Here is a 26,320-nt window from a genome sequence, read left to right as displayed (position 1 = left end):
TTAATGTGGTATAACACCTTGATTGATTTGTAGATGTTGAACCATCCTTGCATCCCTGGAATAAATTTTATTTGATCATGAATAAAAATCTCTTTTCTGTATTTGTTGAATTTGGTTTGCTAATTTTTATTGAGCATCTTTTCAGGAATATTGGTGTGTAATTTTTTTATAGTGTCTTTGTCTGGTTTAGATAGGGCTTCATAGAATGAGTTTGGAAGTCCCTCTTCTTCAATTTTTGGTATAGTTTAGGAAAGATAGGCTTCAACTCATCTTTAAATGTTTGGTAGAAACTCTCCAATTCTGGTGTGGTCCTGGTCTTTGGTTTGTTGGAGGTTTTTGATTATTGATTCAATTTCATTAATAGTAATCACTGTTCAGTAATCACTTTCTTCCTGATTCAGTCTTGGAAAAGTATATATTTCTAGACATTCTTCCATTTCTTCTAGGCTGTCCAATTTTCTGGTGTATAGTTGTCAATAGTATTCTTTTATGATTGTATCTCTGTGATATTGGTTGTAATTTCTCCTTTTCTGTTTCTAATTTTATTTAGATTTTCTCTTATTTTCTTGATGAGTTTCTGACTCATCTTAATCAACTTTGTTTATCTTAAACAACAGTGCTTAATTTCACCAGGCTTTTTCTATTTTTTAAAATTTGGTCTCTATTTTATTTACTTCTCTGATTTTTATTATTCTCTTCCTTTTGTTGACTTTTGGCTTTGTTTGTACTTCTTTTACTAGTTCCTTTAGATAGAAAGTTAAGTTATTTAAGATATTTCTTGTGTTTTGAGTTAGACCTGAATTACTATAAATTTCCCTCTAAGAACTCCTTTTGCTGTGTCTCATAGATTTTGAAAGTTGTGTTTGTTTTTTTTTTATTCACCTCAAGCTATGATTTTATTTCCTCTTTGTTGATCCATTGGTTTTCTAGTAATATATTATTTAGTTTCCACGTTTGTTTATTTTCCAGTTTCCTTCCTGTAATTGATTTCTAGTTTCATAGCACTGTAGTCAGAAAAGGTTGATATGATTTCAATCTTCTTAAATGAATTGAAGATTTTTCGTGGCTTAGCATGAGACCTGTCCTGGAGATCTAGTGTCCATGTGCACTTGAAAAAGAATGTGTTTTCTTCTGTTTTTAATGCAACGATTTGTAAATATTAATACCTGTTAAGTCCTTCTGGTCGAATGTGTCATCTAATGTATCCCTTATTGATTTTCTGCCTGTTCATTTATGTAAGTGGGTTATGAAAGTTCTCTATACTTATTGTATTTCTGTCAGTTTCTCCCTTTATATGTGTTAGTATTTACTTTATATATTTAGGTGCTATTGTACTGGGGCATTTATGTTTATGAATGTTATATCTGCTTCTTGATTTGACTTATTTATCATTATATAATTGATGCCCTTCTTTGTCTTTGTTATAAACTTTGTTTCAAAGTCTATTTTGTGTGATATGAATATTGTTATCTCTGTTTTCTTTTTATTTCCATTTGTGTGGAGTATCTTTTTCCATCTTTACTTTCAAGTGTGTGTGTCTTTAGATCTGAAGTGAGTCCCTTGTAGGCAGGATATAGATGGTATGTTTTCTAATCCATTCAGCCACCCATGTCCTGATTGGAGCATTTAATCTATTTACATAAAGTAATCATTGATAGACATGTACTCACTGACATTTTGTTACTGTTTTCTAGTATTATTTTTTGCAGTTTTTCTATGTTCTTTTCTTGTTCCTCTAGTCTCTTCCCTTGCAGTTTAATGATTTTCCTTAGTCTTATGTTTGGGTTATTTTCTGTTTCTTTGTGTGTCCACTGGAGATTTTTGATTTGTAGTTACCATGAGGTTTATATATATATATATCAATTATATATAGTTGTTTTAAATTCATAGTTGTTTAAATTCAAACATATCTTGAAACATATCTACCTTTTTCATTTTATTCCCAACACACTTTATGGTTTGGTTTTATATTGTACATTTATATCTGTACCCTTTCAGTGTTTATCATAGTTATATTTGATTTTATAATTTTTATCTTTAACATTTATGCCCTCATATAAGTGGTTGATTCACTGTTTTTACTATATACTTATAATTATCAGTGATTTTTTTCTTCGTATCATTTTTTAAAATTTCTTGTTATAAGGTTTTCTTTTTCACTTAAAGAAAACACTTTAATGTTTCTTGTAAGGCCAGTTTAATGGTAACAACCTCTTTTAGTTTTTGCTTGTTTGGAAAACTCTTTCTCTCTCCTCAAGTCTGCATGGTAACCTTGCTGGATAGAGTGTCCTTGGTTGCAGGTTCTTTCAGCACTTTAAATATGTCATGCTACTCCCTCTGGCTTGCAAGATTTGTGATAAGATATCAGCTAATATTTTTAGTGGTTTCCTTTTAAGTGACTCTCTTCCTGCCTTTAAAATTCTCCCATTCACTCTTTAAAATTTTTTCATTTTTATTATGATATGACTTAGTGTGAACCTCTTTGAGTTCATCTTGTTTAGGCCTCTCTGTGCTTCTTGGACCTGGATATCTGTTTCCTTTTCAGGTTAGTGATATTTTCAGCTACAATTTCATCAAATAAGGTTATGCCCCTTTCTGTCTCTCTTCCTCTGCGACTCCTATAATGCTAATGTTAGTATGCTTGATATTTTCCTAGAAGTCCCTTGTTGAATTCTCCAGGAGAGAATACTGGAGTGGGTTGCTATTTCCTTCTCCAGTGGATCTTCCCAACTCAGGTATCAAAGCCAGGTCTACCACACTGCAGGGCGGATTCTTTACTATCTGAGCCACAAGGGAAGCCCAGAAGTCCCTTAAATAATCCTTATGAACGTTTTCTTTTTGCTGTTCTGATAAGGTGATTTCCACTATTCTGTCTTCCAGGTCATTCATGTGTTTCTCTGTATCACCTAATCTGTGGTTAATTCCTTCTAGTGTATTTCTCCTTTCAGTTATTGTATTCTTCAGCTCTAATTGGTTCTTTATTATATTTTCTAGTTCCTTTTGAAGTTCCCACTGTATTTTTGTATCCTTTTCCTTATGAAAAGGATGTTCACAAGTTTGATTAACTTTTTTTATGACTTTTGCTTTGAATCATTTATCAGATGAATTACTGTCTCATTAGGCTTCCCTTCACCCAGGGTTTTATATTGCTCTTTGTTTTGTAACATATTCTACTGTCTTCTCATTTTGTTTGATGAAATTAAGGAAAACATGCACATCTTGGTCTTGAAGCCATGTCATTGTATTGGGTCATCCCTATGCAGTCTCCCTATGCCCGGTGGATTAGGCGGGAGAGCTGGATCTAAAGTGACCACGGGCCATGCCTTTTCTCGGGGTGTGCTAGCAGTCGCTGCCATGTTGAGGGGCGGGGCCAGGTTTGCAGAGGCTGGAGCCACAATCCTGAGTGAGGTTATCATATCCTTGGTGCTATAGAGTTTCTGTCTTGGCCAGGGGTAGCGATGGGACCCAAGAGGCTGGAAGAGGAGCCTTGAGCCAGCCCTGGCCTTTCCCAAGGTGCACTGGTGATTCTGCCTTGTCACAGCCTGGGGCTGGAGCAGGAGGGGCTGAGGTCAGAGCCTGTCTCAGACGGGGTGAGGTGTGCTGGGGTGGTCATGGTGGGCTGGTCGGAGCACCAGGCATGTTGCCACCGTGCCAGGACTGGGAGCAAACAACTGTGTCCATGCTCTCCAAAAGCAGAGTCTCCATTGCCTACAGGCCTCCATTAAGCCCCACTGGTTTTCAAACTACCTAAAAGGGCTCATATTCCCAGTACTTATCTCCAGGCTGGCATGCCCGATATGGGGCTCAAATCCCTAACAACTAAGGGAAGATCCCTGAGCCTGTGAAATCTTATTCTGTGTTACCCACCAAGTGTGTGGGTCCTGACAAGACTTCTTCTTCTTCCCTAATACTAGACTCCTTGTGGTTCTTCCTTTATAATCTTGGTTTTAGAAGATCAAGTCTGCTAGACTTCAGGTCAGTTTAAGAGAGAATTTCTTTTTATATCAATGCAATTTTGTCTTTCTAAGAGGAGGTAAGCTCAGGGTCTTCCCACTCCACCATCTTGATCCCACCTTCTAATTATTTTTTATTTTCTACTTTCTTTCTTTTTACAATGAGAAAGTAGAATTAGGATCAGTGCCTTTGACTAAAAATAAATAGCATTTTTGTCCACACTTCATGTCCTGTGGTGAACTGTGGGCTTTGCTCTATACCATCCTGACTCTAGGGCTCCCTGTCAAAGGATTTTCAAAGGAAAATAATGGGTTTCATACAAATATAAAACTGACAACTTCCAAAGGTTTTTATTCAACTCATTAGTTAATAAACAAGGCAAAAAGATGTTAAAATTGGTTCAAGGAGAAATCTAAGAAACACACACATGCACACAGAGAGAGAAAATAAGAGATTCTGAAATGCAGAAGAGTTCTAGCCACAGGACAGTAATCATTGCCATTCCACCAGACACAATTAATTTGGATTTCTGTGAACATGAACTGTTTTCATTATGTATTTAGTTTTCAGCAATTTACAGAAATAAAATGCCTGAAAGACAATGAAGATAAAATACCTGGAAGACAATTCTGATGTCAAAACCAGACTAGTCACACACTGATCTTTATTTTTACCATAGAACATCCACTTATTATTTCCTTCCATTTCAAATTGTTTCAGCATTTTTTTCCTGATAGCCTCAAGGACCCAGTCTTCATGTCCAATAGCATCTCATTATCAGTGTGTCTAAAACTGAACATCACTCCCTTTTCATTCACCTCATCACGATCTGGCTGCTTCTAGAATTTCTTCAAGTGCTCAGCCTTTTTTGCTCAATGTGTCCTTAAAAAATCTCGTTACAGATGTAAGCACTGAAAATCCTTGTTCACGCTTTTTACATTGTAGACAGATTGTTGTTATAGTAGTAACATTTCTTAAACTCCTTCTGATATGTGTCCCCAAATCCATTAATGGCTTTTATTATCTATTTATTTACTACTTAGGAACTTGAAACTGAAAGTTGCTCAGTCGTGTCTGACTCTTTGTGACCCCATGGACTGTAGCCTGCCAGGCTCCTCTGTTCTGGAGAGGTCAGAGTACTGGAATGGGCAGCTGTTCCCTTCCCCAGGGGATCTTCCCAGCCCAGCGCTCAAACCCAGGTCTCCTGCATTGAAGGCAGATTCTTTACTGTCTGACCCACCAGAGAAGCCCAAAGAATACTGGAGTGGGTAGCCTATCCCTTCCCCAGTGGATCTTCCCAACCCAGGAATTGAACCAGGGTCTCCTGCATTGTGGGCAGATTCTTTACCAACTGAGAATAGGCCCTAAAGTTTAGTTCATAGCAAAGGTCCTCTCCAAAAAAAATGATGTATCCCCCCAGGCATTCAAGTCAGTTCTTGTTTCAACGTGAAACGCCAGCATTGGGAATGCCCCCTTACCTGGCAGCCTAGAAACTTTCACACCCTGATCTGGTACACCTTGGTCAGGTTAGGAGGGGTGAGAAGTGAACCTTTCTTTTATAATTTGTAAGAAGGGTAGTTATAAAGTGATTTTGGGAAAGACAAACCCATGTGATCCTATGGGTTTTCTCAGGCAGAACCATTTTCGAAATAAGGATATGTAAATAAACTTCTGGTTATTGCCCTAAAACTTACCTGTTTCCAGATACTCTTTAGATAGTTTTATATAACCCCAGCATCCTCAGGGAGAAATATCAATAACCTCAGATATGCAGATGACACCACCCTTATGGCAGAAAGTGAAGAACTAAAGAGCCTCTTGATGAAAGTGAAAGAGGAGAGTGAAAAAGTTGGCTTAAAGCTTAACATTCAGAAAACTAAGATCATGGCATCTGGTCCCATCATTTCATGGCAAACAGATGGGGAAACAGTGGAAACAGTGGCTGACTTTATTTTGGGGGGCTCCAAAATCACTGCAGATGGTGATTGCAGCCATGAAATTAAAAGATGCTTACTCCTTGGAAGGAAAGTTATGACCAACCTAGACAGCATATTAAAAAGCAGACACATTACTTTGCCAACAAAGGTCCGTCTAGTCAAGACTATGGTTTTTCCAGTAGTCATGTATGGATGTGAGAGTTGGACTATAAAGAAAGCTGAGCACTGAAGAATTGATGCTTTTGAACTGTGGTGTTAGAGAAGACTCTTGAGAGTCCCTTGGACTGCAAGGAGATCCAACCAGTCCATCCTAAAGGAAATCAGTCCTGAATATTCATTGGAAGGACTGATGTTGAAGCTGAAACTCCAATACTTTGGCCACCTGATGCGAAGAGCTGAGTCATTGAAAAGACCCTGATGCTAGGAAAGATTGAAGGCAGGAGGAGAAGGGGTAGACAGAGGATGAGATGGCTGGATAACATCACTGACTCAATGGACATGGGTTTGGGTGGACTCTGGGAGTTGGTGATTGACAGGGAGGCCTGGCGTGCTGCGGTTCATGGGGTCACAGCATCGGACACTACTGAGCGACTGAACTGAAGGGTCCTCAAACCTCATTTTAAACAAAACTGGTCTACACATCTTTCAGTCTTTCTCCTAAGCCAGATCATGTGTCTTACCTTCCTTACTGCTTACTTTTCCTCCTCTGATTCTTTGGAATGCATCCACTTCCTCTAGGTGCATATCTTTCCAGAACCCCCTCATTACACAGACACTGTGATAGTCTCCTATCTTTCACTAGTCTAAAAGCTCTGACACTGCTGCCCAGGATTCTTCCTAAAACAGAAATGTGATTCACAGTGTCTTCCTGTCTAAAATCTTGCAGGTAGATTTTAAGGTAAAGCCCAGCATCTTGGCAGTGTATACAGGGCAGTTCATGACTGGATATCCTGCTTATCTTCCAGATTTATATTCTTGCCACCGTCAATCCTCTTTCTGCCTACATTCTACCCTCAAATACCCAGGGGACCCTAAATTCTAGTCATACTAAAATGTTTGCAACCTTTGCTTTTTCATAATCCTGGGACTTCATCCAGGTTTGACCCTCTTCCCTCTCCCTCCCCTAAGACTAATAGCCTGGCTTCCTCCCCTTTAGGAGTTAGTTTGGTGTCACTGTTTATAATAAGCATTTTCTTGCCATCCTAATGCGGGACCTGTGCTCATCTTCTGTCCTCCCAGTGTCCTGCACATGTGAGTTTCACACTGTACTTTAATGTCCAGGTACGGATGTGCCTTTCCTCCTGGACTCTTAGAAGTCAGATCACATCTTCCTCTCCTCATATTCCCAGTGTCCCAACACATATTTGGTACATGACAGGTGTTGTTAAAATGTCTAATGAGGGAATGAATGGCTTTATCAATCACAAATGCCACAGAAATGTAATTTGTCTCACCACCTGTGTTTGGTACAAATTAACATGTCTCATGAAGGCCTTCAAATGCCGTCCCTGCTCCTCAGCCCCCGTACTGCCTGAGGCTGCTGTTTTTTCTGCACAGCTCCACTTCCTCCGTGTGCCTCTGCAGGGTTCAGGAAGTTCTCATGCTGTTGGGAATGGTCCCACTAGTCCAAGAATGTGGCTGGTAGGTCACTGAACTTCATTTTCCCAACTAATCTTCAGGTTGACTTTAAAATGCCTTTGGAAGCTTTTTATCCTTGAGTTTAGTTTTCTTTTAATTAATTATTTTAATTGGAGGCTAATTACTTTACAATACTGTAGTGGTTTTGCCAAATATTGACACGAATCAGCCATGAGTGTTCATGTGTCCCCTATCCTGAACCCCTCTCCTACCTCCCTCCCCATCCCATCCCTCAGGGTTGTCCCAGTGCACCAGCCCTGAGCACCCTGTCTAATGCATCGAACCTGGACGGCCGATCTGTTTCATATATGGTAATATACATGTCTCAATGCTATTCTCTCAAACCATCCCACCCTCGCCTTCTCCCACAGAGTCCAAAAGTCTGTTCTTTATCTCTGTGTCTCTTTTGCTGTCTTGCATAAAGGGCTTCCCTTGTGGCTCAGCTGGTAAAGAATCCACCTGCAGTGCAGGAGACCTGGGTTTGATCTCTGGTTTGGGAAAATCTCCTGGAGAAGGGAACGGCTACCCACTCCAGCATTCTGGCCTGGAGAATTCTATGGACTCTATAGTCCATGGGTTCACAAAGAGTCGGACACGACTGGGTGACTTTCACTTTTACTTCTAAATTTTATTCTACTTGGTACCATATACAATAGCAAAAGGAACATATTTTAAAGAATAAAACATAATCCTTGCTTATGTTATGTAAGAGATAGACAAGTGTTTTACTGTCTCTGAAAGAAGTGTTATGGCTCATGCACAAAGGGCCATGTAGAAGAGGACCTTATTCCAGTAATATAACCAACATTCAATCTATAGTGAGTAAGGGGAAAATTAAAAATACGTTGTTATAAATCAATCTGTTAATTTTTGATTGCTATATACAAATGAACATCGAATACTGTTGCTTATCTCTGCCTACTATTGTTTTATTTCAAGTAAAATATGCATTTTAATCCTTCAAAAAAGAAAAGCATATTACTATAAAAAGTTGAAGTTGAAAAAAAATCATACTGCTGCAAATCAGTCAAAGCAAGTGTTTGAATTACTGATTGAATTAAGATAGATGTTGAATTTTAGTTTTTACTTATCCCCTGAGTATTATTATCAGGAAGATCATGTACTTACAAAAGTGATAGTGTACTATAATAATCAGGAAATAAATGTTTGTTGGATGAATATATATTCATAGTAAAGAGCTGCTACTTTTTCAATTCAAATATATTCTGAACTTGCTTTCTTTAATAGATGGAAATACTGATGAGTACTTTGCTATTAATGAAATGTCGGGAGAACTCTCAACCACTCGCGCTTTGGACCGGGAGGAAGTCAGCAACTTCACCCTCGTCATTCTATGCTCGGATCTGGGGAGCCCGCCGCAAAGCTCCACGGCGCAGCTGCAGGTCAGAGTTCTGGACGACAACGACCACAGCCCTTCCTTCCCCAGGCTGCAGTACCAGGCTTCTGTGAGAGAGGACGCGCAGGTGGGAACCACGGTTCTCGTGCTCTCCTCCGCGGACGAGGATGAGGGCCTGAACGGGCAAACCATGTATTCTCTGGTACATGAGTCTTCCGGGGCGTTCATCATCGACCCTGTGGCAGGCACACTGAGAACCAGCCGCGCCCTTGACCGGGAAGCCAGGTCTGAGCACGTATTGAAGGCTGTGGCCAGAGACTGTGGTGTCCAAGGCTCACGAAGCACCACGGTGGTTATAAAAGTACATGTCACTGATGTTAATGACCACAGTCCAGTTTTCGAACAGAACCCCCTTGATATTTTTCTTTCCTCTCAGTCACCTACAAACCAAACAGCTGCCATCCTCAGAGCCAGTGACCCAGACTCGGGACCCAATGGCACCGTCACGTTCAGCTTCACAGAGCCACAGTCAATGCTTTCTATTAATGAATACACAGGAGCAATTCAACTTCAGCAAATTCCGTCTTCAGAATATTTTCCAATTTGGCTGCAGTTAAAAGCTGTGGATCAAGGGGTCCCAGCTAGGACAACCACTGGTCTCCTGGTCATTCACATGGAAGGAGAAGATGTAAGGATCTCCTTCAGCCAGCATCTGTATAAAGGGATCGTGCCTGAAAATTGTGAGGCAGGTGAGTGTCAAGTGTCCCAGTTTGGGCAAAATGCTTAAAACTATCAAAGCATTAAAACTATGAATTTCTGAGTCCAGCCAATTCTTGGTATTACAATTTTCATTCAGCATATGTTATTAAAAATATATACTCAAATACAGTAATATATTCACACCCCTTTCAAGACAACAAAAACTAATAAAAACACTGAAATCATTCAGGACTCTTGAACTTTAAGTTTAAAATCTCAAAAAACCCACATTAATTTAAATGTTTATGAATCCTGAACAACTACATTTCCTAAATGACTTTCCTGGAAATACAATGAGAGGTGAAATGTGCTGTGGTTCAGTGACTGCCACTGTGTGTCCTTGGGAAGCTGGCTCTCGTGGCCTCCGGTTCCCAACCTGCAAATTAGGGATGAGTTTGGTACCTACCTCATTAGGGTGTTCTGAGGACCAATTGAGCCACTTCATATGAAGCCCTTAAAACAGTATCTGACTCAGAATCAGTGTGTAATTTTAAGGAAGTGCTATTTTTCTTATTATTACTTCATTTTGATACAGTCAGTATTACTTTCAAACAGTGCAGTAATATCTGATCTTCAAAGAATTTGGCAAGATTATACTACTCAGAACAGGCTTCTTTGAATGGTGACTGTTTTTCCTCATAATGCTAAATTATTTTTCAGTTATTTCCCTACTCAAATTTATGCCATAATGGGAAACATAAATAATTAATTCCAATGATCTTTCTACCCTAAAGAAAAAAACCCATTTGCAGATAGTTGTGAATGGAAAGAAATCCAATCTAGGTGATTATATCTAACTAGAGAGTTGAAATATAAACCTTCTGAATCTTTGAACCAGCCAGAGGGCAAATCACGTAGACTCCAGGGCTTGGGGGAGGAGGAGTTTGCTTTCAACAAGTCTGATGTGTGCTGTTTGATTTCTCCAGTTGTTCTTTGTTTTTGCTTTGTTATTCTGGATTCAATTTCACTTTATTCATACCCAAAACAACCACTGTTTAAAAGGCAACTTGAATTTTTCTGAAATTGTTTTATTTACTTCATAGTGAAAATATTTGTTACACATTATTACACATTTGTTACACATTATATTCTCTATAAAAAGAGAATATTCAACTTAATATTGAATGTCAAGTTAGGATTCTTCTCAGTTACATATTATTAACCCCAGTTGCATCTTCTTTTGAATTACGGTTATCTCATGGGCTGCTTATTCAGAAGGCCTCTTATGATTCTAAACATTATTAGGGGTAAATTGCAGTTACCTTCATTAAATGAAATAATAGCATCTTCCAAAATAACTAGAAATTTCCACCTATTCTTAGATGTAATGAGAATTCCACAGAAGAGTTAAATGTTAAATAATATGAGATACTCCATAGAGCTGTGTTTCCTCATGAGAGCTATACATCCTAACTCCAGAGCAGAGCCTGATAGAAAGAAAGGTAAAATTTTCTAAATAATAATAATTAATATATTTGTGCTAAATAATACAGCACAAAATATATTAATCAATCTTGAAATGAATTTGATAAAATCACAGAATTTTTAAGTCCAGCTTTTATCAGCAGTGAACATATAAACATTTTTTCCTTAACTGATGATCTTTCAGTCTCTACTTGAATCTCTCAGTGATTGAGAGTCTAGGACAGTGGTTCTTGAACTTGGGTATGAAACAAGCACTCTCTCATGATTGCAGAAGTTTCTGCTTCAGTAATCTGGGATCCAGGAACTATCATTTTTAACGCTCTGTAGGTGATTTGATCACATGACAAAGTTGGAAAACTCTTTCATTTGGAAAGTAATTCCTGTGTTAAACCCAGATCTGCCTCATTTATGTATGTCCGTAAATTCTAGTCCTGCCATCTGGAGTATTCCACTGATCTACATAGTTGCTTATTCTTTAAATGTTTTATTTGCTCCTTCAACAAAAATTCTATTGAACATTATGTGCCAGGTACATTTCTATTGGGATATGTTAGTGAACAAAAAGACCAAGATGCTTGTCCTTGAGAGGCTTGCATTCCAGCAGGGGTAAAAAGACAATATCAGTGAACGTAATAAATAGCTAAAACATAGTGTATGTTCAGTTCAGTTCAGTCGCTCAGTCGTGTCCGACTCTTTGCGACCCCATGAATCGCAGCAAGCCAGGCCTTCCTGTCCATCACCAACTCCCGGAGTTCACTCAGACTCACGTCCATTGAGTCAGTGATGACATCCAGCCATCTCATCCTCTGTCGTCCCCTTCTCCTCCTGCCCCCAATCCCTCCTAGCATCAGAGTCTTTTCCAATGAGTCAACTCTTCACATGAGGTGGCCAAAGTACTGGAGTTTCAGCCTCAGCATCATTCCTTCCAAAGAAATCCCAGGGCTGATCTCCTTCAGAATGGACTGGTTGGATCTCCTTGCAGTCCAAGGGACTCTCAAGAGTCTTCTCCAACACCACACTTCAAAGGCATCAATTCTTCAGCACTGAGCTTTCTTCACAGTCCAACTCTCACATCCATACATGACCACAGGAAAAACCATAGCCTTGACTAGACGGACCTTTGTTGGCAAAGCAATGTCTCTGCTTTTGAATATGCTGTCTAGGTTGGTCATAACTTTCCTTCCAAGGAGTAAGCGTCTTTTAATTTCATGGCTGCAGTCACCATCTGCAGTGATTTTGGAGCCCAAAAAATAAAGTCAGCCACTGTTTCCACTGTTTCCCCATCTATTCCCCATGAAGTGATGGGACCAGATGTCACGATCTTCATTTTCTGAATGTTCAGTCTTAAACCAACTTTTTCACTCTCCTCTTTCACCTTCATCAAGAGGCTTTTGAGTTCCTCTTCACTTTCTGCCATAAGGGTGGTGTCATCTGCATATCCGAGGTTTTTGATATTTCTCCTGGCAATCTTGGTTCCAGCTTGTGCTTCTTCCAGTCCAGCATTTCTCATGATGTACTATGCATATAAGTTAAATAAACAGGGTGACAATATACAGCCTTGACGTACTCCTTTTCCTATTTGGAACCAGTCTGTTATTCCATGTCCAGTTCTAACTGTTGCTTCCTGACCTGCATACAAATTTCTCAAGAGGCAGGTCAGGTGGTCTGGTATTCCTATGTCTTTCAGAACTCTCCACAGTTTATTGTGATCCACACAGTCAAAGGCTTTGGCATAGTCAATAAAGCAGAAATAGATGTTTTTCTGGAACTCTCTTGCTTTTTCCATGATCCAGCGGATGTTGGCAATTTGGTCTCTGGTTCCTCTGCCTTTTCTAAAACCAGCTTGAACATCTGGAAGTTCACGGTTCATGTATTGTTGAAGCCTGGCTTGGAGAATTTTGAGCATTACTTTACTAGTGTGTGAGATGCATGCAATTGTGTGGTAGTTTGAGCATTCTTTGGCATTGCCTTTCTTTGGGATTGGAATGAAAACTTACCTTTTCCAGTCCTGTGGCCACTGCTGAGTTTTCCAAATTTGCTGGCATATTGTGTGCTGCCCTTTCACAGCATCATCTTTCAAGATTTGAAATAGCTCAACTGGAATTCCATCACCTCCACTAACTTTGTTCATAGTGTGCTTTCTTTCTTTTTTTTTAATTATTATTTTTTTAATTTTATATAGACTAACCAGGAATATCCCTATGGTATTCATTTATATGATAATAAATTCTTTTTTAGAAGCTCTCTGAGCTTACAAGTAGCATTATTTAAATAACCCTCAAATCACAGTTGAATATGAAATGCATCCAAAAATTTTTCATAACAAGAGGGTCACACTGCTGCTTCTGCTGCTACTAAGTCACTGCAGTCATGTTCGACTCTGTGCGACCCCATAGACAGCAGCCCACCAGGCTCCCCCGTCCCTCGGATTCTCCAGGCAAGAATACTGGAGTGGGTTGCCATTTCCTTCTCCAGTAGTGATGCTTTCTAAGGCCCACTTGACTTCACATTCCAGGATGTCTGGTCTAGGTGACTGATCACACCATCATGATTATCTGGGTCATGAAGATCTTTTTTGTACAGTTCTTCTGTGTATTCTTGCCACCTCTTCTTAATATCTTCTGCTTCTGTTAGGTCCATACCATTTCTGTCCTTTATCGAGCCCATCTTTGCATGAAATGTTCCCTTGGTATCTCTAATTTTCTTGAAGAGATCTCTAGTCTTTCCCATTCTCTTGTTTTCCTCTATTTCTTTGCATTGATTGCCGAGAAAGGCTTTCTTATCTCTTCTTGCTATTCTTTGGAACTCCGCATTCAGATGCTTATATCTTTCCTTTTCGCCTTTGCTTTTCGCTTCTCTTCTTTTCACAGCTATTTGTAAGGCCTCCCCAGACAGCCATTTTGCTTTTTTGCATTTCTTTTCCATGGGGATGGTCTTGATCCCTGTCTCCTGTACAATGTCACAGTGTATGTTAGCTGGTCTTAAAAGCTGTGGTATGAAGAAACAGCAGGATTCCTGGCGAGGGCACAAAGACGATTTTAGATGGCAGGTTAGGACTGGCATTAGTGAGCAAGTGAAATTTGGGGCAAAGACATAAAGAAAGGAGGTAGCCATTCATATATATGGGAAGATAGCATTTCCAAAGAAAAAGAGGAGAAATCCAGTGGGAACTCACCTGGTTTGTTCATGAACAGTAAAGGGGACTGTGTGACTAAAGCAGAGTAAGCAAGGTGAAAGTGAAAGTGAAAGTGAAGTTGTGTCTCACTCTTTGCAACCCCATGGACAGTAGCCTGCCAGGATCCTCGGTCCCTGGGATTTTCTAGGCAAGAATACTGGAGTGGGTTGCCATTTCCTTCTCCAGGAGATATTCCCAATGCAGGGATTGAACCTGGGTCTGCTTCATTGTAGGCAGACGCTTTACTGTCTGAGCCACCAGGGAAGTCAAGCAAGATGAAGAATGGTAAAAACTGAGGTCAGAAGAAGACAAAAAGAAGAGGTGGTGTCTTGTAGATCACTGGGAGGTCTTTGACTTTTACTGAAAATAGTTTTTCTTTCTCTAGTTCATTCAGTTATTTACATAATGAGATTTCCAACCAATGCTAGTGAATAGTCTCACCCAATACAAATTCTGCAGAGTAGGAGGCATCAAGTAAATTATCCCTCAAAAGAATTGGCATAGACTAAGTCAGTCGTTATTATCACACTTGTTCACATTAGTAAATGAAATTTCTAAAAATTAAGTAATATGTTTGGCCATTTCCTAATTAAGATATCATTTCTCAAGTCACCCAGAATCAATTTCTTTGTAGGATTAACCCCCCAAAAAAGCCCATATCTAAGGCATCCCAAAGAAAGCCCAATATGAAATTAAGCTATAGATTAGGAAGTTTAATAATGTTTATGGTTGAATTGAGAAATGATTTAATAATAACACTAATGAAAACTGCTATGGAAGGGAAAATTTTGTACCTGATTTCATTTTTTCAATGTGCCATTCATTTCCTTGTCCAGGATTCGCTCTGCTGATAGGAGGCAGCCGTTATGGAAGAAAACTACCCTTGTTTTGGTCCATTTCTCTTCAGTCAACCTTCCATCTACCCCCAGCCATAGCAGTTGGAATTAATCACTATGGTTAACGTAACCGGGTCTGAGATTAAAAAAAAAAAAAAAAAATAGGGTGGAAGACTAAATTAGTCTCTTACCTCTGAAGGCGGGCCTCCTGCTGCAGATTCAGGCAGAAAAGCTGATGAACACATGGGTGGCGGCAGTGACTTAGTCACTAAGTTGTGTCTGACTCTTGCAACCCCATGGATTGTAGCCCACCAGGCTCCTCTGCCCATGGGATTTCCCAGACAAGAATATTGGAGTAGGTTGCCATTTCCTTCTCCATGGCATCTTTCCAACCCAGGGATCAAACCCATGTCTCCAGCATTGCAGGCAGATTCTTTATTCTTTTTTTTTGTTGTTGTTGGGGACCTGCATGGGAAGGAAAGATTCTTTATTCTTTACCAGGAAAGCTAGAATACATGGGTAGAAAGACTTTATTCTGCTGTGGCATCATTGTGTTTTTTTTGACCTCTGATCAGAGTCATCCTTCTTAATCTCCTTGCATTTAGAATTATTGAACTAAATTTGACTGGTACCTTTTAAATACAGCCTAACAGTTTAAAAATTTGTTTGTTAATCTTACATATAGACAAGGTTAGAAATATTCTGGCAGTAAGCATATGTTATCCATAAATATTCAGGTAGGCATGCACTACAAAACATCTAAAACAATGGGTTGAGATCTTGTTTTGAAGAGTAGCTATGACATGTGTGAAGGGCATGGAGCTTACAGGAAGAGTAGCCTAAAAGCTGTATGACAGGAAGCACAACAAGAAAGGAAAGGATGATGGTTAAGAAGGCTATTGAATCTGATTTAATGCAGCTAATCTACACCCACATCAGCAGGATTTCCTAGGCCCTGGTGGACAACAGTGACGAGGTGCATAAAATATTGACTAACATTTCATCTGGCCAAAGCTTTGCCTGGAGTGTGAATTCTGCCAGATCATAACAAGGGCACCAAAAGGTGATTTTTAAAAAATTTGGATTCCAATGGTTTCATTCATTTCTTTTCAGTCACTCAGTCATGTCTGACCCTTTGCGACCCCATGGACTGTAGCATGCCAGGCTTCCCTGTCCATTACCAACTCCTGGAGCTTGCTCAAACTCATGTCCATCGAGTCAGTGATGCCATCCAACCATCTCATCCTCTGTCATTGCCTTCTCCTCCTGCCTTCAATCTTTCCCAGCATCAGGGTCTGTTCCAGTGAGTCAGTTCTTCATATCAGGTGGCCCAAGTGTTGGAGTTTCAGCTTCAACATCAGTCCTTCCAATGAATATTCAAGACTGATTTCCATTAGGGTGGACTGGATTGATCTCCTTGCAGTCTAAAGGACTCTCAAGAGCTTTTTCCAACCCCACAGTTCAAAAGCATCAATTCTTCAGTGCTCAGCTTTCTTTATAGTCCAACTCTCACATCCATACATGACTACTGGAAAAACCATAGCTTTGACTAGACAGACCTTTTTTGGCAAAGTAATGTCTCTGCCTTTTAATATGCTGTCTAGGTTGGTCATAGCTTTTCTTCCAAGGAGCAAGTGTCTTTTAATTTCATGGCTGCAATCACCATCTGCAGTGATTTTGGAGCCCAGGAAAATAAAGTCTCTCACTATTTCCATTGTTTCCTCATCTGTTTGCCTTGAAGTGACAGGATTTCAAGTGATAGATGCCATGATGTTCGTTTATTGAATGTGGAGTTTTAAGCCAACTTTTTCACTCTCCTCTTTCACTTTCTTCAAGATTCTCTTTAGTTCTTCTCTTTCTGCCATAAGGGTGGTATCATCTACATATTTGAGGTTATTGATATTTCTCCCAGCAATCTTGATTCCAGCTTGTGCTTCATCCAGCCTGGCATTTTGCATGATGTACTCTGCATATAAATTAAATAAGCAGGGTGACAATATACAGCCGTGATGTACTGCTTTCCCAATTTGGAACCAGTCCATTGTTCCATGTCCGGTTCTAACTATTGCTTCCTGACCTGCATACAGATTTCTCAGGAGGCAGATAAGGTGGCCTGAAATTCCCACCTCTTTAAGAATTTTCCACATTATGTTGTGATCCACACAGTCAAAGGCTTTGGCATGGTTACTAAGGCAGAAATACATGTTTTTATGGAACTCTCTTCCTTTTTCAATGATCCAGTGGATGTTGGCAATTTGATCTGTGTTTCCTCTGCCTTTTCTAAATCCAGCTTAAACCTCTGGAAGTTCAGGATTCACATACTATTGAAGTGTGGCTTGGAGAATTTTGAGCATTACTTTGCTAGCGTGTGTGATGAGTGCAATTGTGCGGTAGTTTGAACATTCTTTGGCATTGCCAAAGAATGGAATGAAAACTGACCTTTTCTAGTCTTGTGGTCACTGCTGTGTTTTCCAAATTTGCTGGCATATTGAGTGCAGCACTTTCACAGCATCATCTTTTAGGATTTGAAATAGCTCAGTTTGAATTCTATCACCTCCATTAGCTTTGTTTGTAGTGATACTTCCTAAGGCCCACTTGACTTCACATTCCAGGATGTCTGACTCTAGATGAGTGATCACACCATCATGGTTATCTGGGTCATGAAGATCTTTGTATAGTTCTTCCATGTATCCTCATTGCCTTCTCCTTCCAATGGTTTTAAAACATTGTAAATCCATTGATTAGTGTTTAAATGGCCTTGACATAAATTATTTAATAGCGTTTTATTTCCAGCTTTGCTTCACTCTCCAATATGCCTGCAATTTTGATCTTTATTTTCAGATGAAAAATCTTGGAAGCTGCCTATTGGAAGTTTACATTTTCTGTGGTTTAAATGGCCTGTCGGTAGGAGCACTTGACATCTGAGTTAATTATTTTTTGTACTATCCTAAGTTTTAATCATTTTAAACTGTTTTTAACATTTAGATTTTTTTAAGAAAATAAAAATTAAAACAACTCAATTTTTATATTTGTTTAACATTTCTTTCTTGGAAAGCCTACAAGTTTGAATTTCAATTAATATTGTATCTTTCTATTGACAGCATTAAACTTAACACTTCAATTGTTTAAAACAGAATATAGTTTAATTATATATATAAATAATTTTTATAGCTTATAGCATTTTAGAAGCAGCCCTTTGGTAGATAAAATCTCTTTATATCATGAAATATTCACTTTTTCATAGAAAGAGTCATCACAGAAGGTGCCAGTTGCCTATAAGAGAGAGGTTAGATGTACTGCAAGGTGGCAAGAAAAGCTGAAGCTCAAGTGATTCCCCACCCTTCACCCTTACCACTTAGTCTTCCTTTTATACCTGCATGAGAAGAAATATAAGCATTCTGAATTTTTCTGAAGTGGAAGATAAACCACTTGGTTGTCCATGACATTCTAACCCATTAAACCATTTACATGCTCCTTCTAGAAGCCAGCTTTTATTTCTTCTGTTTCACTTCCAAAGCTTTGGTTATACCAGTAAGGGTGAATCAGCAGCTATTCCCCAATGTGGACTTTCTACAATTTCATGTATTTTTAAATAATTACTATGAGAGGAAAAATTGAAATTATGAATTGCGTTGATACCTTGGTTAAAAATGACTAGTCAGACATTGAAGACTTGAGATAAAATTAACATAATGATGTCTGAGGGCAGTCTAAGTATTAAAATACATTTAACATTCTCTACTAAATAAATTTGATCTTGATATTTTGGAGGAAAACCCATCTTCTGGCCCTTTGCAATTGATCCAGAATTCTGGCTCCTACAGTGGGTCAGGTTGGGCACATGTATGTGGAGTATGGAAATAGCATAGGAGTTAGTATAGCTGAGTGTATCTCTACTGCTCTCCTGCCCAGGTTGGACAACTTTCCCACTCCTTCTGGAAAGTGGAGATGGAAACAACTGATTCACAGGGAAACCATAAGGATCAAGTGAGGTAATAAGAGTCTACTAGTCACAGTTTTCATTGTTACTCTTATCTTCCTTCTGTCCCAAATCCTTAATTGAATTCCATAAAGTTAGCTGAGTATAAATTCTCACCAGAACAGCTAATAGTTACTTAGCAAGTATTTAACAGCAATTAAATATTTGCAGTTTTAAAAACCCTACCAGTCCTCTCTGTTTTACTTGGTCCCCAAACCGGATAAGAACTATATTTTACAAGGTGTTAGAGTTCCTATAATTTTGGAAGTGATGTCTCTATGTCATCTACAACTTTGGAAAAGGGTTCAATATATAACATTTTATGATAATGAAAAGAAGGAAGCAAACAACATCTCTCATTTCTATTCATTCTTTAAGACTGGTCTCCTATTTGGAATGGAATTTATTGGAATGAGTGCCCTCTAAGTTACCATTGGCTAACAGTGTCAAATTCTATCACCTTACATATGACTCTAAGGTAGCTCCAGAGGAGAGAGGAGGAGAAAGTCCTCTTGAAAGAAGGTGAACATCTCACAAGGCAGTTTTCATTTTGTGAATTAACCCCAGTCCCACATCTAACCCTCAGCTATATAGGCTCAAGACGTAATCTTAGCAAACCGAGTTCTTCCCTTGATGTTGGGGGTCACTAACCATTAGAAAGGGGACTGATATATAAACCAGAGTACAATTCTCCTAGACCCTGGTGGCTCAGATGGCAAAGAATCTGCCTGCAATGCAAGAGACCCGAGTTTGATCCCTGGATCAGAAAGATCCCTGGAGAAGGAAATGGCTACCCACTCCAATATTCTTGCCTGGAGAATTCCATAGACAGAGGAGCCTGGCAAGCTATAGTCCACAAGGTCACAAAGAGTCAAATATAACGACGTGACTAACACTTTCATTTTTACAGTTATTTTTCTTATAGAAAAACTGTAATTGCCCTCTGGATTAAAGTAGTCATTTCAGAATGACCAGCTTTCTCTGGGAAAAAGGATGCAGGAAGCCAGATTATACTCAGAAGTTTGCTTGTTAATCTTATATAGTTCAAGTAGGAGAGAATTATATCCTACTTGAATGTCCTCAGCCCATGTTAGCTTTTCTTAAGAAAGAACTCACACAGCATTGCCAAGTAGAATTTTATGAGCCTCTCATGATCGTCTGGGCTTGCATTGCTCATTGACTTCCTTTTGATCACACATCCGTTCTTGTGTCTTAACGCCTCCATCAAGCCTTCTGCCCTGGGAATGATTCTGTTCCTTCAGGTGATTTTGTATAGCTCTCTTCTTAACTATTATATTTTGTTTAGAGATGTAACAGAGTTAATATTTTTAACAGCTACTTTTTAACAAATGTTTAAGTACACAGCAAAATTGAGGGGAAAGCACAGAGGTTTCCCATGTACCCTTTGCCCCAGTGACTCATGCATTCTCTCCCTCATTATTAGCATCCTTCCCAGAGTGACGGTGGTGGTGGTTAGTCAGTAAGTAAGATCTGACTCTTGTGACCTCATAGACTGTAGCCCTCCAGGCACCTCTGTTCATGGAATTTCCCAGGCAAGAATACTGGAGTGGGCTGCCATTTGCTTCTTCATCCCAGAGTGATACATTTGCTAAAATCTGTGAACCTACATTGATTCATCATAATCTCCCAAAGTTTCCAGTTTTCTTTAGGGTTCACCCTTGGTGTTGTACGTTCTATGGGTGTAAATGTTGTTCAGTCACTCAGTCGTGTCTGACTCTTTGCGACCCCATGGACTGCAGGACGCCAGGCCTCTCTGTCCCTATGCATCTCCCAAAGTTTGCCCAAGTTCATGTCTGTTGCATTGGTGATGCCATCCAGCCTTCTCATCCTTTGATGCTCTCTTCTCCTCCTGCCCTTAATCTTTCCCAACATCAGGGACTTTTCCAATGAGTCAGCTGTTCGCATCAGATGACCAAGATACTGGAGTTTCAGCATCAGTCCTTCCAATGAGTATTCAGGGTTGATTTCCCTTAAGATGATGGGTTTGATCTCCTTGCTGTCCAAGGGACTCTCAGGAGTCTTCTCCAGCATCATAGTTCAAAGGTATCAATTTTTTGGTGCTCCACCTTCTTCACAGTCCAGCTCTCACAACCATATGTGATCACTGGGAAGACCATTGCCTTGACTATATGGACTTTTGTTGGCAGAGTAGTGTCTAACATGTATAAATGTGTTAAACCTATCTCTAGGTTTGTCATAGACCTGCTAAGAAACAAATGGTTTCTGATTTCATGGCTGTAGTCCTAGCTGCAGTGATTTTAGAGCCTAAGAAGAGGAAATCTGTCACTACTTCCACCTTTTCCCCATCTATTTGCCATGAAGTAATGGGGCCAGATGCCATGATCTTAGGTTTTTGTTTTTGTTTTGTTTTTAATATTTAGTTTTAAGCCAGCTCTGGAGGGAATGGCAAACTGCCCCAGTATACTTGCCATGAGAACCTCATGAACTGTGTAAAAGGACAAATGAGTTTAGATAAATGTATAGTAACATGGGGTCGCAAAGAGTGAATGAACTGAACTGATAGTAACATGTGTCCACCATTATTATATCATACAGAGTAGATTCTCTGCCTAAAAAATATACTTTTCCTACCCATCCTTTTCCCCATACTCCCTGCCTAAACCCAGGAAACCACTGAGCTTGTTACTGTCTCTATAGTTTTGCCTTTTACAATATGTCATATAGTTGGAATCATATAGTATGATTCCATATGTAGCCTTCCGTATATTCCATATGTAGCCTTTTCAGATTTGCTTCTTTTACTTAGTGATATGCATATAATGTTTCTCCATGTCTATTGGTTGCTTGAGAGCTCATTTCTTTTCAGCATTGAATAGTATTCCATTGTCTAGATATTGCAGTTTATATACCCACCTACTGAAGGACATCTTGGTTGTTTTGAAGTTTTGGCAGTTACCGATAAATTTCTATAAGAACCAGGGTACAGGTTTTTATGTAGACAGAAATTTCCAACTCCTTTGGGTTAATTTTAGGGAGTATGATTCCTAGATCTTATGGTAAGACTATATTTAGTTTTGTAAGAAAGTGCCAAGCTGTCTTCCAAAGTGGTTGTACCATTTTGCTTTTCCACCAGCAATCAATGAATGAGAGTTCCTGTTGCTCCATATCTTTGCTAGCATATGATGTTGTCAGCGTTCCAAGTTTTAACCATTCTAATAGATATATGGTTCTATGTCATTTTAGTTTGCATTTCTATGATGAATATGATGTGAATATCTTCATATGCTTACTTTCCACCTGTATATTTTCTTTGTGAGTGTTTTTAAAGGTCTTTTGTTGATTTTTAAGCAGGTTGTTTGTTAAAGTTGAGCTTAAGAGTTCTTTGTATATTCTGAATAATAGGCCTTTATCAGATATGTCTTTTGCAAAAATATTCTCCGAGTCTATGTCTAGTCTTTTCTTTCTCTTGGCAGTATCTTTTGCTGAGTAGAAAAATTTAATTTTAATAAAGGCCAGCATTTTAATTCCATCTTTCTGGGATCCTGCCTTTGGTGTTGTATCTAAAAAGTTATCACCAAACCCAGAGTCAACTAAATTTTCTCCAGCGTCTAGGAGTTTTGTGTTTCAGCATTTTGAATTCAGGTCCATGACCTATGTTGACTTAATTTTTTAAAAGGCCTAAGATCCTTGTACAGATTCTTTTTTTTTTTTTTTGCATGTGGAAGCCCAGTGTCCCTCCACCATTCATTGAAAAGACTATCCATCGTATTGCCTTTGCTCTTTTGCCAAAGATTAGTTGACTGTGTTTACATATGTCTATTTTGGGGGCTCTGTATTCTGTTCCATTGATCTATTTGTCTTATCCTTTCATCTTGATTACTGTAGCTTTATAGTCTTGAAGTCAAGTAGTCATATTCATCCAACTTTGTTATTTTCCTGAGGGTTAATATTTTTTTACTATTTATTTCTACTCTTTTCTATATTGCCTGTCTGTTAATAGGAGTTTCCACCTATTCTGTGAGAGGCATTCACTTATTTTGGACTCATGAGGATAGTTATAGCAGAAATGCAAACAAAGAATATTCTGCCTCTGACAAGCAAAATGGGTGGTCCTTACTATAAACAGAGATTTCTCCTGAGGAAATCTGCCACATGGAAAGAAGGGAAAGCCCATTCCTTCATGCTGTTGGAGAGTGCAGGAAGGGCTAGAAGAAAATATGTAGGAAACAAGTGGTGAGCTGTGAGCATCCTGACCCTCTTCCCCAAAGCTTTCAACCCTGAGAGGGCCAGTGAGACAGCCTAAAGGAAAAGCTAAAAGCAGAGGACACTTTGGAACTCTGGAGGACACTGCTTCATGGGATAACTTTTTCCTAACACAGGTGAGTGGAAGCAGATTCAAATGGGCAACATGTTTAGGTCAAGAGAAGGCACAAGCAAATGTTCCATTCTTGTTTGCCTCTTGCAAGGCCCAAAAGACCTCTCATAGTCCCAACATTCCCAGATGCAGATTAATGCAGAGTAGAGGCCAACGGGCTTGTCATGAGGACCATGGCTGCCAGTGATGAGATGAGCCCCTTCCTAAGTCTGTTGGGTAGATAGCCAAAACACAGGATTACATAGCATGCCAAGTACCCAAAACTGAGACATCAAAAGCAGTTTCAGTGGGGCCAGGCCAGCAGGGTAGAGTTCTGAGCCTGAACGTGTTGACATGAAAGACCAGATTCATTGCCTGGAGACAAATTCTAAGAGCTGGTGGACAGCACACATAGGCGCCGCACCCCCCCCCCCCCCCCCCCATCACTGCAGGTCTCCTCCAACTGGTGTCATCTTCAGAGCAGCAGCAGCGAAAGAGGAGGAACCCTCAAAGACTGGGCATGAATCTAAAACCTCTAACTTACTTGAGAGCACTGCTTCAAGAGAACAGCCTGAGAAAACATGAGTATCATGTCAATCATGGTGCTCCTAAGGAATATTACACGAATCATGAAAAAGTACAGAAATGATTTTTTTTTCTTTGCACATCAAAGTTGTGCTGTGTAAAACTAACTTTGATTCATTTGCTAAACTCTTCGCATGGCCACCTCATGCGAAGAGCTGACTCATTGGAAAAGACTCTGATGCTGGGAGGGGTTGGGGGCAGGAGGAGAAGGGGATGACAGAGGATGAGATGGCTGGATGATATCACTGACTCGATAGACGTGAGTCTGAGTGAACTCCAGGAGTTGGTGATGGACAGGGAGGCCTGGCGTGCTGCGATTCATGGGGCCGCAAAGAGTCGGACACGACTGAGTGACTGAACTGAACTGAACTGTACTGAAGAATAGCACATTGGCTAAAACAAAAGAAAACCACACTGTGAAGAAAATGTCTAGGTTTTTACTCTTAAATGTCTGCATTCAAGTCACTTTACAATTTCCTTAAGAATAAGAGAGTGGATTATTATTATTATTTAACTTAAAGAGTCCCTATGGACTGTAGCCCACCAGACTCTGTCTCCAAGGGATTCTCTAGGCAAGAACACTGGAGTGGGTTACCATTTCCTTCTCCAGGGGATCTTCCCAACTCAGGGATCGAACCCGTGTCTCCTGCATTGCAGGCAGACTTTTACTCACTGAGTCACCAGAGAACTGCTCAGAAGGGAGCATGCATGCACATCAGGATGTCAGTATTACAGAGAAATAAATTTTCATCTTGTTTTTTTAAAAAAATACTCTTATCTCTATTCTCAAGGATGCCAGATAAATAGTGACAGTGTACACAGTGTTATGCACCAAATACTCATTTTTTTAAACATATAGGAAACAAGTGGTCAGCCTTGTAAACACCCTTGAACATCCCTTTCATTTCTTCTCTTACAAGACAGTTTTGATGATCAAATAAGCACCTCATAATCTATAAAACATTTTACTTTCATTATTAATAACAGTTATCACAGAGATGAAAATATAGCCAGGAGTACTTTGGAGAAGCTTCCCTTTTATGGAAGGCAGAACCAGGAAAGAGCTTGCTCCTAGTAGGTGTTCACCAAATATTTGTTGAAATAATTTCATCATTTAACTGCTATACTTCTAAAAAGACAAAAAGTTTATGCCTGAATGAGAATAAAACCAGGCCACAAAAAAAAAAAAAAAAAAAAAAAAAGATGAGGAAGACATTTAGTTTTGGGCAGGGTAAGTGGCCCACACAGAGGCTTATGGACTCATGAGCTTGTGGTAAACTTATCACAAGGAGTACCTGGACAGAGTCTTTTGTCCAATGATGAGCTAGACCAGAGAGATATTGATGGACATTCAGTTGTCAAAGGAGTAACAAAACAAGCTTCCATATTGTAGAAAGCTCACTTTGAAGGTCTTGTGAAGAAGAGTGGTTTGAGAAAGAGAGATGAGTTAGGAGGATATTGTGGTCACCCACGTGGTAAATACCCAAATAAAACTGCAGTGGTAGGCGAAAATTGTTCTTCCCTGGTGGCTCAGATGGTAAAGAATCTGCCTGCACTGCAGGAGATCTGGGTTCAATGTCTGGGTCAGGAAGATTCCCTGGAGAAGGGAATGGCAACCCACTCTGTCCATGAATTTCATGGACAAGCTGTACTTGGCAAGCTGTAGTCCATGGGGTTGCAAAGAGTTGGACATGACTGAGCAACTAACACACAAGTAACAGGGGAAGATAAGAGGGAATGCGGTCCCCAGTGTTTTTTAAGCAGCTTCACTGGGACTTGCTAACTATTTAGACCCAAGGTTGTCAATCCTGGCTGCACATATGGTTACTGGGAAGCTTTTAAAAATTACTGATGCCTGGACATCCATCTTCCCCCTAATCTTTGAAGGTAGACCAGACATTGTGAATCAGCAGAAACTCCCATTTATTATGTGTGCAAATCAAGGATGGGGGTAGTTAGTGGGCTGAGAAGAAATCCAAAGTAATGCCAGTATTTTACAGGAGTTGGAGATGTACTATATCTACAGAAGAGATTGAGATGGATTCCCAGGGCACAACTGGGAGGGTGGCGCTAGAGAAACAGGAAAGTGACACATTAAAGAAGTAGGGAGTGCCAACATTATCTAATTTACAGCTGAGGGAAGATAAGGACTGAAAAGTGGAGATTAGCTCAGTCAGAGATGTATCCCCAAAGCAGAAGAGAGTGAAGGGGGGGGCATGGGGGCTACCACACTCTGGGAGTGGGGCTACAGTGCTCATAGAGTCTTCCATGGTGGGATTGGGAAGAATGTTGCCTGACATAGTCTGAGGATACTGTCTTGGCATAAGGAGGTAAGAACA

At 39.6% G+C, this 26,320-nt stretch overlaps 1 protein-coding gene across 1 annotated transcript in view; it reads left to right on the top strand.

Annotated features, from left to right (window-relative positions):
• Nucleotides 1–26,320, top strand: part of DCHS2 (dachsous cadherin-related 2) — a 316,336-nt gene that overhangs the window by 225,400 nt on the left and 64,616 nt on the right. Inside the window, 1 exon segment of the mRNA XM_070385628.1 lies at nucleotides 8,778–9,635. Coding sequence (XP_070241729.1) covers nucleotides 8,778–9,635 — 858 coding nt within the window.

The sequence above is a fragment of the Bos mutus genome, chromosome 17 (genome assembly GCF_027580195.1).
Source record: "Bos mutus isolate GX-2022 chromosome 17, NWIPB_WYAK_1.1, whole genome shotgun sequence".
Lineage (NCBI taxonomy): Eukaryota > Metazoa > Chordata > Mammalia > Artiodactyla > Bovidae > Bos > Bos mutus.
Note: the sequence above shows the minus strand (reverse complement) of the source record. Positions and strands in the feature narration are given on the sequence as shown.